Source organism: Pholis gunnellus (assembly GCF_910591455.1).
Source record: "Pholis gunnellus genome assembly, chromosome: 22".
In the NCBI taxonomy this organism is placed as follows: Eukaryota; Metazoa; Chordata; class Actinopteri; order Perciformes; family Pholidae; genus Pholis; species Pholis gunnellus.
Genome location: NC_136549.1, coordinates 760,742 through 775,711, shown reverse-complemented (window position 1 = coordinate 775,711; position 14,970 = coordinate 760,742). Strand labels below are relative to the sequence as shown.

General features: G+C 41.2%; 1 protein-coding gene across 3 annotated transcripts in view; it reads left to right on the top strand.

The window, feature by feature from the left end:
* Positions 1-1,705: 1,705 nt before the first annotated feature.
* The window catches only part of ipo8 (importin 8), a gene marked incomplete at its 3' end in the record, with an annotated part of 56,750 nt that continues 43,485 nt past the window's right edge, over positions 1,706-14,970 (top strand). For 2 of the 3 annotated variants that reach the window (XM_079184200.1, XM_079184199.1), the window contains exons 1-2: positions 1,706-1,933; positions 8,204-8,285. In XM_079184200.1, coding sequence (XP_079040326.1) covers positions 1,850-1,933; positions 8,204-8,285 — 166 coding nt within the window. In that variant the 5' untranslated portion in view covers positions 1,706-1,849. Of the gene's footprint in view, positions 1,934-8,203; positions 8,286-10,755; positions 10,862-14,970 lie in introns of those variants that run through there. The other variant, XM_079184201.1, reaches the window with a different exon arrangement.

Below are 14,970 nucleotides of genomic sequence, written 5' to 3'. Positions count from 1 at the left end.
GTGAATACTTGACAAAAAGCAAATGTATTTGATTCCCCATGAATGTTTTGTTCTTCATGGTGGTGCTCCCATCAACTGATAACGTGTCTTCTTGTTGTAAATCACCCGTTCAAGTCACTGATTTTGGTGAGAACTCTAAAGCAATGTTTTTGCCTTTTTTTTCTGAATGGCTTTGGATGACAGACCAGATGTTGAATCGCTAATGAACTGGATTTATCTAATGAATTATTACTGACTCTATCAGCCGCTCACTTGTTGCTGGGCTCCTATGTATTCACGATACCAGCAGTATGTGAAGCTGAGAAAGTAAGGATTGTGTTCTTGGTGGTGGGTATGGTGTTGAACACTTAAAGCAAAGCACTGGATTACTGTTGAGAGATGGAGGTGGTCCCTTGATGTGCCTAAATAAAAAAATTAAAGCAGTGACGTTGCAGTGCTTAATCTTGCTTTTACAATTACAGATGGGTGTTTTATTTAAATTAGACATGCATCTGCACAACACATTTTCTTAGCTTTCCAAGCACTTTAGGCCTTTCAGCCTTTAACTGGGCTGCACAGCTACAAGATGAATCAATTTGAATTATCACTCAAAGCTCCAAATTGTAATAACAAATCATTGCTCAACATGATAATGGGTCTTGGCCTATAACCTAAACTGCACATTACTGAACTGTGTACACACTAAACACTTACTAGTACTGGATGGATGAATTACTTTTAGCTTGCCATACAATTGATCACCTAAATGAATAATGGGAAGGAGTTCTTTCTTCTGCTCTCATGTCTGTAAATGGAGGGGATGAAACATGAGCCGCATCTCTAAATATAACCTAGTACAACACAACCTTTAACGATGACCACGGTAATAAAAACACTAAATTTACACACTGCTGAAAATGTCAATCAAACTTTGTAAAGGTAGAATTTATGGCAGCCATTAAATTGTGAGTGTAAAGAGTGTACATGTTGGTGTGATTGAGGTCATGGCATGTCAACTGAGCCATCGCCATGAGAACTGAGGAAATAACCTCATTTGCTGTTGATCATGAAGTTGGAAAGTGGACACTGACTGTTTCTTGACATTTTCAGTCGTGATTGAAGACTCAGCCTTTTTCATGCAAAGTGGCATTCTGAAATAAAAGAATTATTTAAAGAAAATTATAGTGACAGCTGAAAAACTGCTGTAATGAAATAAAGACAACCTGCAATAAAGTCAATGATCGGCCTTTTGAGGATATATTGCATTATTTCACAATGTAATGGTTGTATTTGTGATGTATCCATATGAGTATTTTCATGTCTGTTTAATTTCTAACACTTCGCTCTCCATAGACGCTCCATAGACTCCACAGCAGAGACGGGTAGTTGTGATCCCAGCCTGTGATGGACCAGAGCAGCTGGAGCGATGCGGGCAGCGCCAGCAGCGCCAGCACTCCGGGTGGCAGCAAAACACAACGCAGCCCTGTGTCGACCATGGTGTGACACAAGAGGAGGAAAACCGTAAATTGTCTGTTTACTTTGCTTTACGTGCACCGACAGCTTGTTGTCGGTAAAACGGGGCAGGGCCACCGTTCTCCGTCAAGCTAACCTCAATGCAAAGAAACGCGAGTGTGCCTTCACAATAAACGCACCGTCTCCGCGCTAAAGACGTTTGTTCTGAATGATCCGCAGATGCGCCATTTATTTTGAATGCTGTGACCGGGACTTGTGTCTGTAACTCGGAGATGTGAGCGTGTTTGGGCCACAGCTGTACATCCGTAACGCTCGGCTGAATGTAAGGCAGAGACGTTATCCGACGGTACATGTGCGCGGTAATAAAACGCAGGAGGAACCGTGGAATTGATCACATATGGATCCCAACCGGATAATCCAGGCCCTGAAAGGGACTATCGAGCCCAGTCTGAGGATAGCGGCGGAGAATGAACTCAATCAGGTGTGTGAGCTAAAGTACTTTGTTTTCAGAGGGGCTTTGCATCTAAGAGGCATCACCGGCAGTTTGGCCCACAAACGATGCCGGTGTTTGTGGAGGATGGAAGGCCGTGTGTTGGTGAGTGGGCTCGGTTTCGGCCTGGTGATTCACCAACCCTGTTTGGCAGTTGATAGCAGGCCTGGGATCAGTAGTTTGACAAAACTCTTCCCCACACTGACTCTGCAGCTGCATGAAGAACAGCTCGGTCAGATGTGAGCCACCAGGAGCTGTTGTGGCTCCAAACTTTGTCAAGTCAACGCTGGAGTTCAAGAACGGCTGTCCGGTGGTGGTGACGGAAGTGATCATGGCTCCTGAATAACTGATGAAAACAATGTGATGTTTTTATAAATAATGTGAATTTACAACCTAATGGACACAGCCTGTGTGATGTGATAACCGTGCAGACCGTGCTTATAGACTCATCTACCCAAACTTCACACAGCAGGTCATTCAGATCCCACCCTCAATAATCTATATATGTTTTGCCATAAATCATTCAACTGTTCTCTTTTTTTATTATTCAAAGCAATTGTTCCAGTTTCCCCCACATGATGGTCTAAAAGTGGTTTACCAAGAGTTTCCAATATTCCTTCAGGTTGTGGAAAATATTTGGAGTAGTTGTATTTATTCATTTATATTTGTTTCTGTGCCTGCAAATAATGAAATTGAATGACACCAAATACAGTAAAACTTAATCTTTTAAAACCAAAAAACCCAAGTTTACCGTTGCTTTACTTTTTACATCTACATGCACAAGACATGATAACGTTATCCACGCACGTGTGTCTCTCGCTCCTCAAAATTCACTCATTTCTGTGTAAAATGTGTTCACTCAGCATTTGAGGATGAACCCAGTTTGGTTTGTTCCTGCCCAGACTCTGCTGGGTTCAGCTTCTCTATCTATTCATTCTTAATAGAAGACGCTAACATTCAAATGATCCTCTACTTACTACTATAAGACTTTGACTTTCATGTCAGCATTTGGTTATAAATATTTGTTTTATTGTCTAACTGCCTCGCACCTGTGCACATGTGGGACAGTGATCTGAAACCTTATATGCCACATTACCTTGATTTGTATTAAAGTACTCCAATCAGCATAACTGGGAAACTAGTCAGCATGTCCCAGGATGTGTAAAAGATGTCTGACTGGATGGCAATTACTTACTTTTACATTTCGAACTGACGTCAGTCTGGTTCTGCATTATTTTACATGGACAGCAGTTTGGATGAATGTTATGAATGAAAGTATAACACTTCTCTCGTTTGGCATCGTCAAATAGACATTGTGTTCAGTTCAATTTATTTTATTTTTGTAAAGCCCAAAATCACAAATCACATATTAGCCTCAGAGGGCTTCACAATCTGTACACATTCGACATCCTCTGACCTTTGACCCTCACATCAGAACAGGAAGAACTCTCCAAAAACCCCTTTAACGGAGAGAAGAGGGAGAGACCTTAGAGAGCAACAGAGGAGGATCCTCTATCAGGGTGGACAGAAGTGCAATAGATGTCATGTGTACAGAATGAACAACACAACAGAGTTACAACACATTCAATGCATATGACAGCAGGCAGGAGGCCAGACCGGGGTCTTATTTCCTTATTGGTCTTTTGAACTTCCACCTCAATATTATCTCCTTTTAAATTAGAGCCACATTTATGAACATTTTACAATCCTAGATTTACAAACTGCTGAGGAATAGTTCAGTGATTGATTTAATCAAAAGAATAGGCAAGTCAAGTCTTCTTGTTCATAACTAGAAATATGAGCACAGCTTTTTTGAAAACGTTTGCCAACATTCTCTTCTTTCGGGCTTCACAAGGCTTCACACAGTCATTTCAGCTTCATTTTGGTCTAAATTTGTTTTAAGAAGGACTGACACCAACCACACTCTTTCTTTCATCATTAAATGTATATGTATGTATGTATATATGTATATTAGGGGTGTAACGATTTACAAAAATCTCGGTTCGGTTCAATACAGTACAGTGGTGCCACCGTTCGGTACGTTTTCAGTACAGCAAAAAAGCAGACATGCCAAATCCTCGCTGGTGAGACTCTCAAGGGGGCGTGTCTGAAGAACATGGCTCCTCCCATTCAGTAGTGAGGTAATGTGTCGGTACAGTCAGGTAGCTTTGTGTCTGAAGAACATGGCTCTTCATCTTTGGAGTGAGAAGATAGGTTCAATATCAATAATCATATAACAATAATCACAACAATATAATAACCATATAATTATAATAATATTACTAATGATAACAACAGGTGATGGGAAATGACAGGTGATGGGAATAGTGTGTCTGTGTTTATGTTTGTATCTTTGTTGGGTGCATGTTTGTGAATGTCATGAGGAATATGTAAGGATCATGGTATACGTGTGACGGCAGATATATACGTGTGAATGATGGTGTGTACCTTTTATTGTGGATGGTGGACAGGAAAAAGAGTTGTTGAGTGAAATTTGTGTAAAACTTAAGAGTTAAGGGTATTGACAAATTAAGTCACAGTCAGCGGTTTGTTTTTTATTGAGGCAGATCATTTTTCCATTGATATTATTCTATTAGTATATTTTTCCAAAGTATGAAACTGATTTTGTGTCTTGATTTCCAGTTCAGTTTTGCACACTTGTCAGGCCTGGTGAATATAGTCATCTGATATAGGTTGCATATTGTGTAAGAAAATGGCTCTCTAGCGCCCCCCACCAGTTGGACCGGCGACGCCCCTCGGCCAGTATGTCCGATTGACTTGAAATTCAACACACATGTCCAAATCTGCTAGCTCTACAAAAAAGCCTCTCAGACCCCTAAACTCCGCCTACCTAGATTTTCCGCCATTTTGAATTTTGTGAAAAACACATTTTTGCGAACGCCTCCTACACGCTGAGTCTGATTGTTACCAAATTTGCTCCGAATCATTATTGGATCTACATCATCACAAGTTATTAAAAGCTTTCTGATATCTCTTTGCGTTTAGAAGATATCGACCAATAAACATCTTAGGGGTGTGGCTTATATATCAATACACATAACTTCTCAACCATTTGTCCTTAAATCACCAAATTTGCAGCATATGTGCACATCGCATCCTGTAACATACCCTGACATTTTCATTTCATTCAACCATTAGGGGCGCTACAGTTAACCCGCCATGTTGTGCTTTTTTGTCACTTTTCGCAGTTTTCAGCCTTTGTACTTTAACAAACTAATGAAAAGTTATCAAATTCGTGAGTTTTCATGGAAGAAACGACGTGGCGTGGCGGCCATTTTGCCTCATTCGGCATGAACAATAAAGTTGTTATAACGACGAGGTACCGCTCTGTATCGGCGGGTTAAACAACAAGCTGATTTGGCAGCAGCAGGAACAGCGAATGTCGACTTGAAGAGTAATCTTCCTTCTGCAGGTTAAATTGGGGAGCACGATGCAAGTTATTTTCTCCTCAGGGATCCAAAACTGTTTATTGTTCAACCATCGAATGTAGAACTATTCTTAGGGTTTGTCTTAAAAGCACCAACGTTGTTTCTGCCTCCTTTCATACGAATCGAATCGTGTGGGACGGTGCAGACTGAAGGTAAGCGTGTGTTTACATAGCCTTAGTGACATCAGGGCCGTGTCACAGGGACTCTCTGTGGTTCCTGTGGCCCTCGTCCAATGAGCCTCCAGTGTTGTGGTTTAAACCAGTTTAGGCTTTCAAAATTACAAGGAGGCCTCTCTTTGTTTCAGTCACATGGTGAAGTCCCAACAGATGGTTTGCGAGAATGGTTCATATTCCATGTGAGGGAGACGGGAGCATAGTCGCTCATGGTGATATTAGTGTGTCTGAGGTTTGGGAGATAATTGAGTTGCTGGTTAAAAATAAGTCAATACGGAAGTGATGAACCGGTGAGAAGAATAAACATTGTCTGGCAGTCGGGTGTTTTAATGACCAACAATCACCAAGACCAAAATCACTCAACGACTGTTTAATGCTTTCTGTGGTTTGGCAGTTAGTGTGCTGTTTGAATTGTTTGATCTGTCTATTGATGGGTTTATGACTGTATTGAAATCTCAGATTATTAGTGGAAAGTCAGACAGATTAGAGAGAGAGAGGTAAAAAAATTGCGGAAAAAGGATGAGTCATCATTATTTGGTCTGTAGACAATAGTAATTGGGCTATTGTGTATTATGATATTTATTATGATAAATCGTCCTGGATCTATGATGGTGTTATGAATAAATGAGAGATTTTTGTCTATTATTATGGGCAAAGAAAATGTGATTGAATTGTGGTGTTCTTAATTTATGAGTGCTTGTAATTTGTTTGTGGTTGAGTATTTTAAGTCTTTTTGCCTGTGAACCAATTCTACGGATGTTCCAAGTATAAAATGTAAGTGACTACATGGAGACGAGATGTGGTCAGTTTGAATGGATTTAAGTTTTGTGCATGTCTGTGTGCATGTATGGGTATATATCTACACCTATCTGGGTATGTCTGTGTGTCGGACGGGCAGGTGCTCTTCCATAGCTGTGGAGCATGAGTGAAATGTGTGTGCGTGTGTGTTTGTGCATGTGTTATGGGGGGATAGGGAGAGAGATTATGCAGGGTGGAACTAGAGCAGCCAGGGGTGATTTCTTTTGTCTCGGTAGAGTACTTTGCCATCAATGTATATTTTAGCAACTGAGATGACTGCTTTTTTTTCTTCTTGCATGTTTTGTCTTCTGATTGAGAATAGTATTTTGCATCTGTTCAGGATTTCTCGGGGGAATTAGTCGTTGAGTCCATAGTCCGTGCCTTTCAGTTGTCTGCCGTGACGTTGTACCAGGTGTTTTAGCTTGAAGTGTTTGAATTTTGCAACGATGGGACGTGGGCGTTTGTTCGAGGGTTTTCTTTATCCCATGGGATGTACTCGGTGGAATGTAATGTCCTTAACAGTGTCCGGGGAGATTTTGAGGTAAGTGAATTCCTTGATCAGTTGTTCTGGGTTGTCATATTGTGGGCACTCTGGGATACTGGAAAAAACAAGAATGTCTCTCATGACTGTAGATCGAGTGGTTTATTTCATGTCCTTGTTTTCCTTAGCAACAGAGGCGAACTGACTTGTGAAGGAAGTAACGGTGTGTTGGAGGGATTTGTTTTCTTTGGTTAGTGTGGTTATTTGTTCTTGGCTGAATTCAAGACTTTTGCGGAGCTGGTGGAATTCTCATTGAAGTACTTCAACAAGAGCTATTCTTGCGTCTAATCCGGAGAGTTTATTGTTGATTGAAACTGGTTTGTTGGATCTCACGGTCACAAACGTTGATGTACATCATGTGTAAATCACAGCATTTACATGGCATGTTAATCGAATCATCTTTATAACATGGGGCTGATTTCCTGTTGTCCGTAGTTGGCAATAACTCTAAATAGGCATGTAGATGCCTTCAGGGCTAGACTTTTATCCAGCATTTGCAATTTGAAGCAAGTGAATCCAAGTTACAACAGCTTCCTGTGTCATGGCGATACATGCAAATGTCCCGCCTTGCCACAGCAACACCATTGTGTGAAAACCCAAAAGCGTCACAATTTAGCATTGTGGACATCTTGAGATTCTGCTGAACAAATTTGAGATGGATCTGTTGAATCCTCTAGGCGGAGTTACGAAAAGGCAGAAAAAGCACTTTCAGTACCAGGGACTGTGCTGCCCTTACACTTTTCTGCTCTGGCCTGAATAATATTAGTGATCTCGACAAAGACAATAGGTTCCTCGCACTTTCAGTGACAAGGATCTTTAGGCCGTGGCACTTTTGTGTCCTATGGGGTTTGAACCCTATATAATAATAACAAACCAACACAAATTCAATAGGGTTCGAACCCTTTTGGACTATAAACACAATCATTAGTGTCACTGATCCACTGACTGCTGTAACTACTGTAGGTCCTCAAAATATGTTATCTTGTGCGTACAAATAATAGACTCAAATTTACCGTTTCTCACTTCATGCACACACAAATGAAAATGTAAGTGGAATTGCATAGCACCTTCTCGTCTTCGACGAATAACACATTCATTAACTGATGGCACAGCCTTTGGGAGTAATCAGTAGCATCTTGCCAAAGTTACTTTGACATGCGGACTGGGGGAGCGTGGGATCGGACATGATCTCTTGAACACTGGACGACCCACTCTTCCTCTGAGCCACCTCTTGGTTTAATGACTGCCTTTTTAATCCGAACAAAATGTTAAAAAACTATCTGTCTTCTGTGTGTTTCAGTCATACAAGATCATCAATTTTGCCCCGACCCTGCTTCAGATCATTATGTCGGAGCAGGTGGAGTTTCCTGTTCGCCAGGCAGGTAAGACTCAACAGTCCATAAAACAATACTGCTGTTGTTTTATGGACTATTCATTATTTGGTCACGGAACTTAAACATTGTTGGACATATCCATCTTTATTCTGTAGTTACGAAAATACTGACTACATTTTGTGCGAGGTAATTACACAATTTAATATTCATTCAATTCAATTGTATTTGTAAAGACACTCTATACAAATTTAGAATCAAATCACAAATTTGCCTGAGGGCTTTACAATCTACAGCATACAGCGTCTTCTGTTCTTGGACCCTTGCATCAGAAAAAGTAAAAACTCTCCTCAAAAAACTCTTTTAACAGCAGGAAAAATGTGGAGAAGTGCAGTTGATGTCATGTGTACAGAATGACACAGAGGGAAACCTGTGAGGAGAGAAAGCACAAAGACTCCAGTAAAGAAACCAAGGTAGTAACGTGCGTTAATGGGACATGAATTCATACAGAAGGAGAGAGAGAGGAGAAGAGAGAGTCCTAACTATAAGCGTTCTCAAAGAGGAAAGTCTCAAACATACTCTGGAGTGTGTCTGCACCCCAGACTGAAAATGGAAGCTGGTTTCACAAGAGGAGCTTAATAGATTTTGGAGACTTTAGGAACCACAAGTAACCCAGCATTCTGGGAAGGCAGTGCACTAGTGTGGTAATAGGGTACTATAAGCTCCTTATAGTATAGTCGCCTTGACATCTTTGATCATGAAGTCAGTACATCCTGGGGCTGAACGCTCTTAAACTGTGGAGATGACAGCGAACTTTAGGAGGACCACCCCCAACATTGCCCCATATCACCATACGGAACAACACTGTAACACTGTATCTGCTGTAATCATCACACTGGGTGCATACAAATGTGCGGTTAAACGCGGTTATGTGAGAACGTAAATGGGTTAATGTTGTCATGTACAGATGCAGCCACCTAGATTCCCCCCTCCCTCCTTGATGGCAGGCCCAGGCCGATCAATGACCGGGGCCCCATTGGCACCTTGCAGGGTCCTTGGTGGAAATGAATTCCCCATGATGACACAGTTAAAGTAGTGCTGAGTGATAATTCAATATGATCATTTATTGTCCTTCAATGAATGATATAGTGATGAAATCATATATCGAGATATTGTGATACACAATCATATCGTGCTGATAGCAACACTCCAGTATAGATACATCAAACCAATGTCTTAATATGATTACTCTGTATTTGTGTACATGCATGTAAACTTTCTCTATAATTTCACGAGAAACTGTTATATTCATTTTGCACTAAAATGCTTAATTGAATGAGAAAATACTCATCTGTGTGGTTATTTCGTTCTCATTCCTTTCCCGGGACGGGCAAAAGTGCCAGAGATGTCCTGTGACTTTAATGCGTTCTGGGAGCACTGTGCTCTAGTGGGGTAATAGGGTACTATGAGCTTCATTTTACAGAGAGCTATTGTAGAAGAGCTAATACAGGAGTAATATGATCTATTTTCTTGTTTTCTGTCATTACACATGCTGCAGCATTCTGGATCAACTGGAGATTCTTAAGAGACTTATTAGAGCAGCCTGACAATACGGAATTTCAAGAATCTAGTCTAAGTAACACATACATGGACAAATATCTTTTCCTTGTTTTTAGACAGGATGTACCTGATTTTTGTAATGTTACATAGGTAAAAGAAACAGTCCTGGGAATTTGATTTATGTGGGATTATAGTACATATACTATACAAAGATACCATCTTTTATGCCATCTAGAGTAATCTTATCATTGGATAATTGATTTCAGAAGTGTTCTGGACCTAGTAGAATAACTTTTAACGTCTGACTTTAACATCAGGAAGTTGCAGGTCATCCAGGTTTTTATGTCCTTAAGACATGCTTAAAGTAGTAAACTGGTTGGTTCCATCTGGCTTGATCAATAGACATAATTGAGTATCAACTGCATAACAATGAACATTTTGTTAAAAAAGGAAGCATATATAAGGGGAATAAATAGGTCCAAGCACAGAAAGTCATGGAACCTTGACAAACTTTGGTGTGAATGAAGTATTCATTGTTTACCTGTACAGACTGGGATAGATCTGATAAATAGGACTGAAATCAGCTAGGCGTGGTATCTTTATTTTAAATGTTCCGGTCTCTGTAATATATGGTCAATGGTGTCGAATGCAGCACCAAGTCCTTTGTCTGATCAATTAGAAGGTCATTAGTTATTTTTACCAGAGCTGTCTCTGTGCTATGATGCTTTCTAAATCCTGACTGAAAGTCCTCAAATAAACTCTTGTTTTGTAGAAAGTCACACAACTGATTAGCGACTGCTTTCTCAGGGATCTTAGAGAGGAAGGGAAGGTTAGAGGTCGGTCTATAGTTAGCCAAGAGTGGGCTTCTTAAGAAGAGGTTTAATTACAGCTACTCTGAAGGACTGTGGTACATGGCCTGTTAGTAAAGACAGGTTGATCATATAAAGACGTGCTAATTAATGGTAAAACTTATTTAAGCAGCCTAGTCGGGAAAGGGTCTAAGAGACAGGAAGAAGGTTTAGACATAGAAATTGTTAATTGGTGAAAGTCGATCGGGAAAAAGCAGTGTAAGTATATGCATCAGGTTTTACAGCTGTTTCTAAGGTTCATGTGTTTGAGGATAAATCGGTTTAGGGCGGGAGGTGATCAATTTTGTCTATAATTTTCATCATTCAAGTAGTTCATGAAGTCGCTATGAGTAGATATAGGCTATAGAAGGCTATGAATGCACGGCTCACCAGTGTCAGCCTGGCTACAGTGCTGAGGAGAAACCTGAGGTTTTCTTATTTTTCTCTATCAATGATGAGTAATTTGCTGCGCTGGCATTATGGAGGGCCTTCCTATATGTTTTAAGGCTTCTGCCAGACTAACTGAGATTTTTCTAAAGTGGTGAAATGCCATGTCCTTTCAAGTTTTTGCGATGTTTGCATTCGTTTGAGAGTTTGAGGTTTCTACCATGGGGCTAATGTAGTTTGTTTTATCATCTTCATTTTCAGAGGGGCAATAGAGTCGAGTGACAGTGAGCCTGAAGCACTATCAAGGAGGGAGAAAAGTTAATATTTAGGAGTCCTCTGTTATATTTAGACGGCATTGAAATAATTGCAAAATCTAGCTACAGCAATGTTAGATAGACATCTAGTCTATCTAGCCAGAACCAGGTCGATGGTGTGGTTAAAACAGTGAGTGTGTTTCTGTACACTCTGACAGAAAGCTAATCAAATCTAATAATGAGATAAACGCAGTACTAATGCTACGTTCACACCAAACGCAATTAACGAGGCGCGAATCGCGTAAATCGCGTCATTCGCGCCGCTGGTCTCGCCGGGGATTATTTGTGTTCATTCACGTGAATCGCGCTAGACGCGCCGGAGAGGGGGTGTGGCTTACCACCCTGAAAGCCGTTCAACTGTCCGCCATCCATCATGGAAAAAATAACCTCTATTTCTGCTTAGTACGTTTTGTGGGAGTCCCAGATATCATGGGAAACTAAACGCCGTCATGTCTGGTTCATGACATAGTCCAGAGGAGCTCCGTGGATTTCATCGAGCTCACTGTGTCTAGTGAGCCACACGTCGGCTGTTTACTACAGCTGTATGAACACAAAATAAACTGATTTGGCTGTGATTTAACGGTAATAAACCGACAAAAAGGGACTCCGAAATAACTATGTAATGATGCCGATTTGTACTTGTTTTCTCAATGGAGCTCAGATCGATCGGTGCTAGGCTATGCTAACATTGTAGCAGCTCCATCAACACTCACAATAACGTCATCTAGATGTAAATACGGCAGCGTCTATTCATTGTTTGCACCATATGGTTTACACACACACATGTATACACATAATTTGGTCTCTACTGATATGAGGTATCGTAGAGCTCTGGGTGAACACAGACGGCTACAGTATTTGTTTCCTGATTCAACAACGGCAGGAAGTCAGTGACGACAGGAGAAACATCTCAACGCTGATAGGCTATCGCGCCACAGCGTCACGCGATTTTTTTCGCCGAAGTTAAAAAATTTAAACTCACGCGTTTGATGCGAATTCGCGCCAAACGCGCCGCGCCATCGCAAATTTGCGTCACTCCAGTCTCATCGCATCTGTGCATAGACTTTGTATGTAATCTACTCGCGCGATTAATTTGCGCCGCGTTTGGTGTGAACACGGCATAAGGCTATCATTATTGTTAAGGAGCCAGACTCTCGCAGACAATGGAAGGCCACTCCTCCTTCCTTCAACAGAGCAGGGCCGAAACAGCTGGTTCGAGTTATAATCAAAAAGTATTTAATAATTAACAGAAGCCAAAACAGTTACAAACTGAATTACACTGTCGATAGTAATATGTTCCATGGAGCAGAGGCCTAATGAGTTCCTCCCAACAGTCCAGCCTAACTAGTTATCTGTAAAGAGTGCATCACAGGTCTGAAGATTCTTCTGGGAAACAGTGCCTTATTGTGTGAAAATGTCTTGTATCAGCTCAGTGAGTGGCTGAAATCCGATAAGCCCCTCCTGGCCTTTGACCCATTGGCCTGGTCAATCACTCCTCTTCAGCCAGCATCAGGCCATCCCCCGCTGCAGCAGCCTCTCCATTCCTTGATCGCTTCCTGCTTCCTTCCTGTTGCCGGTGTCTCTGCTTTGGCTCAGCTATTACCATATATGGTCGTCCCTGCAAAGCCTCACTCTCCTGACATCAATCTAATCTCTTTCACAGTTCACTAATTCAAGTTCATTGACTATACTTACAGTGTTCAATAGATACAGTGACTATACTTTTTAGTGTAATACATTCAATGATTATGCTTTTATGGTTTAACACTTCTATAAGTAAATATACTGTAACATATAACATCCACCTCTAGGGGTGCTATTAAACATATATACTAAGAATGCTTTTAATACTTAAATTCAATACATTCAAAAGTAAATCATTAAAAAACTAAAAACGGTCTTGGCAATCTAATAAAATTGGTAGCTATACACCAGGGGTGGCCAACCAGTCAGAGACCAAGAGCCACATTTTTTACTGTGTTACCGCAAAGAGCCACATCATACACATGGGCACACATGAACATCACCCTATCCCTTCCTCACACACACACATACCTTTGCTCAGCCAGATTTATTGTAAATGTCACACACCAATATGATAATGACAGAAATTGACTCCTAAGACCACAGGCCAGTCATTTTCAACAATGAACATTGTGTACACCAGGGGTGTCAAACTCATTGTCGCTCTGGGGCCACATCAGCATCATGGTTGCCCCCAAAGGGCCGGTTGTCGGCGGGGGGGGGTGCTGCTGCTCCTTCTTCGTCGGCGGGGAGGGTGGCTGCTGCTGCTGCTGTCACATACGCTGGTGGAGGTGTGCGCGGCGCGTGCGGATCGGGGAGGAGCTCCGCCTTGCGCGATACAACGGATATTTGTAAATTGTCCGACTTTTACATTTTTACTTAAAGCGGGGCTTTCAAACAGTCCGTCTCGGCGTTAAATGGGTCGACGAGGAACGTAATCTGTGGCCGCACATGCGCGTTTGACGAAAATACCGTATTTAACTCAAGCGAAGCGAACACGAACATTAAAAAAACACAAATACAAACTTCGATATGAACGTAAGAGCCGCATGAAACCGGGCAAAGAGCCGCATGCGGCTCGCGAGCCGCGGGTTGGCCACCCCTGCTATACACCTATATAGCCCCCGTCAGGTGATCAGCTTGAATTGTTGGTCTTTATAGGCCTATTGTGTTATTGCTGTGGAATTTGAACACACGTACAAATAGGGCTGTACCAAACAGTCAGAGCTTGTCTATTTATTGTGTTTAGACCCGGTATTTCTGCACAATTGCAGATAAAACTTTGACTACACCAATATTATTAGTATTATACTATTTGTGGAATAACATTCAAGTGGGGGCTGCAAAGGGATCCAAACATTTCCAATAATTCCAGAGCAGGGCTGGGGCGATTGGTCAATGTCATCAAACCCAAAAACATGATGATTTGCATTCCAATGCGTTGGAACGTCACAAGAAGTGGCTGCATTCAGTCAAAGCATGCATTTCCCTGGAGAACAAGCAGCAGCTAAATAAAAGTCTCATACAATCCTCAAACATGTGGAAATATTTTAGAGAAGTGTCCCAACAATGTGGTGCTCTGTAAACTGCACAATTGCAAAGTGGCACAGACCACGGGGGCTGTTGAAAGCATCGTGTCTATACAGATAAACACACAGTGTAACAATACTTAAGTAAGATTTTAAATGCAGGATTTTTACTTAAATAACTTAAGTAAAAAAATACAGGCATCAAAATATTATTTTAGTACCAAAAGTAAAATATTCATCATGCAAAATGTTGCAGGTGGTAAATATGGAGCTCATTTTAATAATTACTTTATGTACTGTACCGCTATTTAATGTTTTGGTTTAATTCATGATCACACTGCAACGTGCATCACCTCTGCTCTGTCAGGGCTGGGCTTCTCACATCTACACACAAAGACACACACACACACACACACACACACACGGAGCAAAGTCAGTGTTGAAGACACTGAAGTGAACCAGATGAAGTGAAGATTACTCTCATTGCTGTTAATGCAATAAAAGGGCAATACTTTAACAATAAATCTGTTCATTAGGAGGTAAATAAAAGCGATATCCAGCATCTGGTAAACAA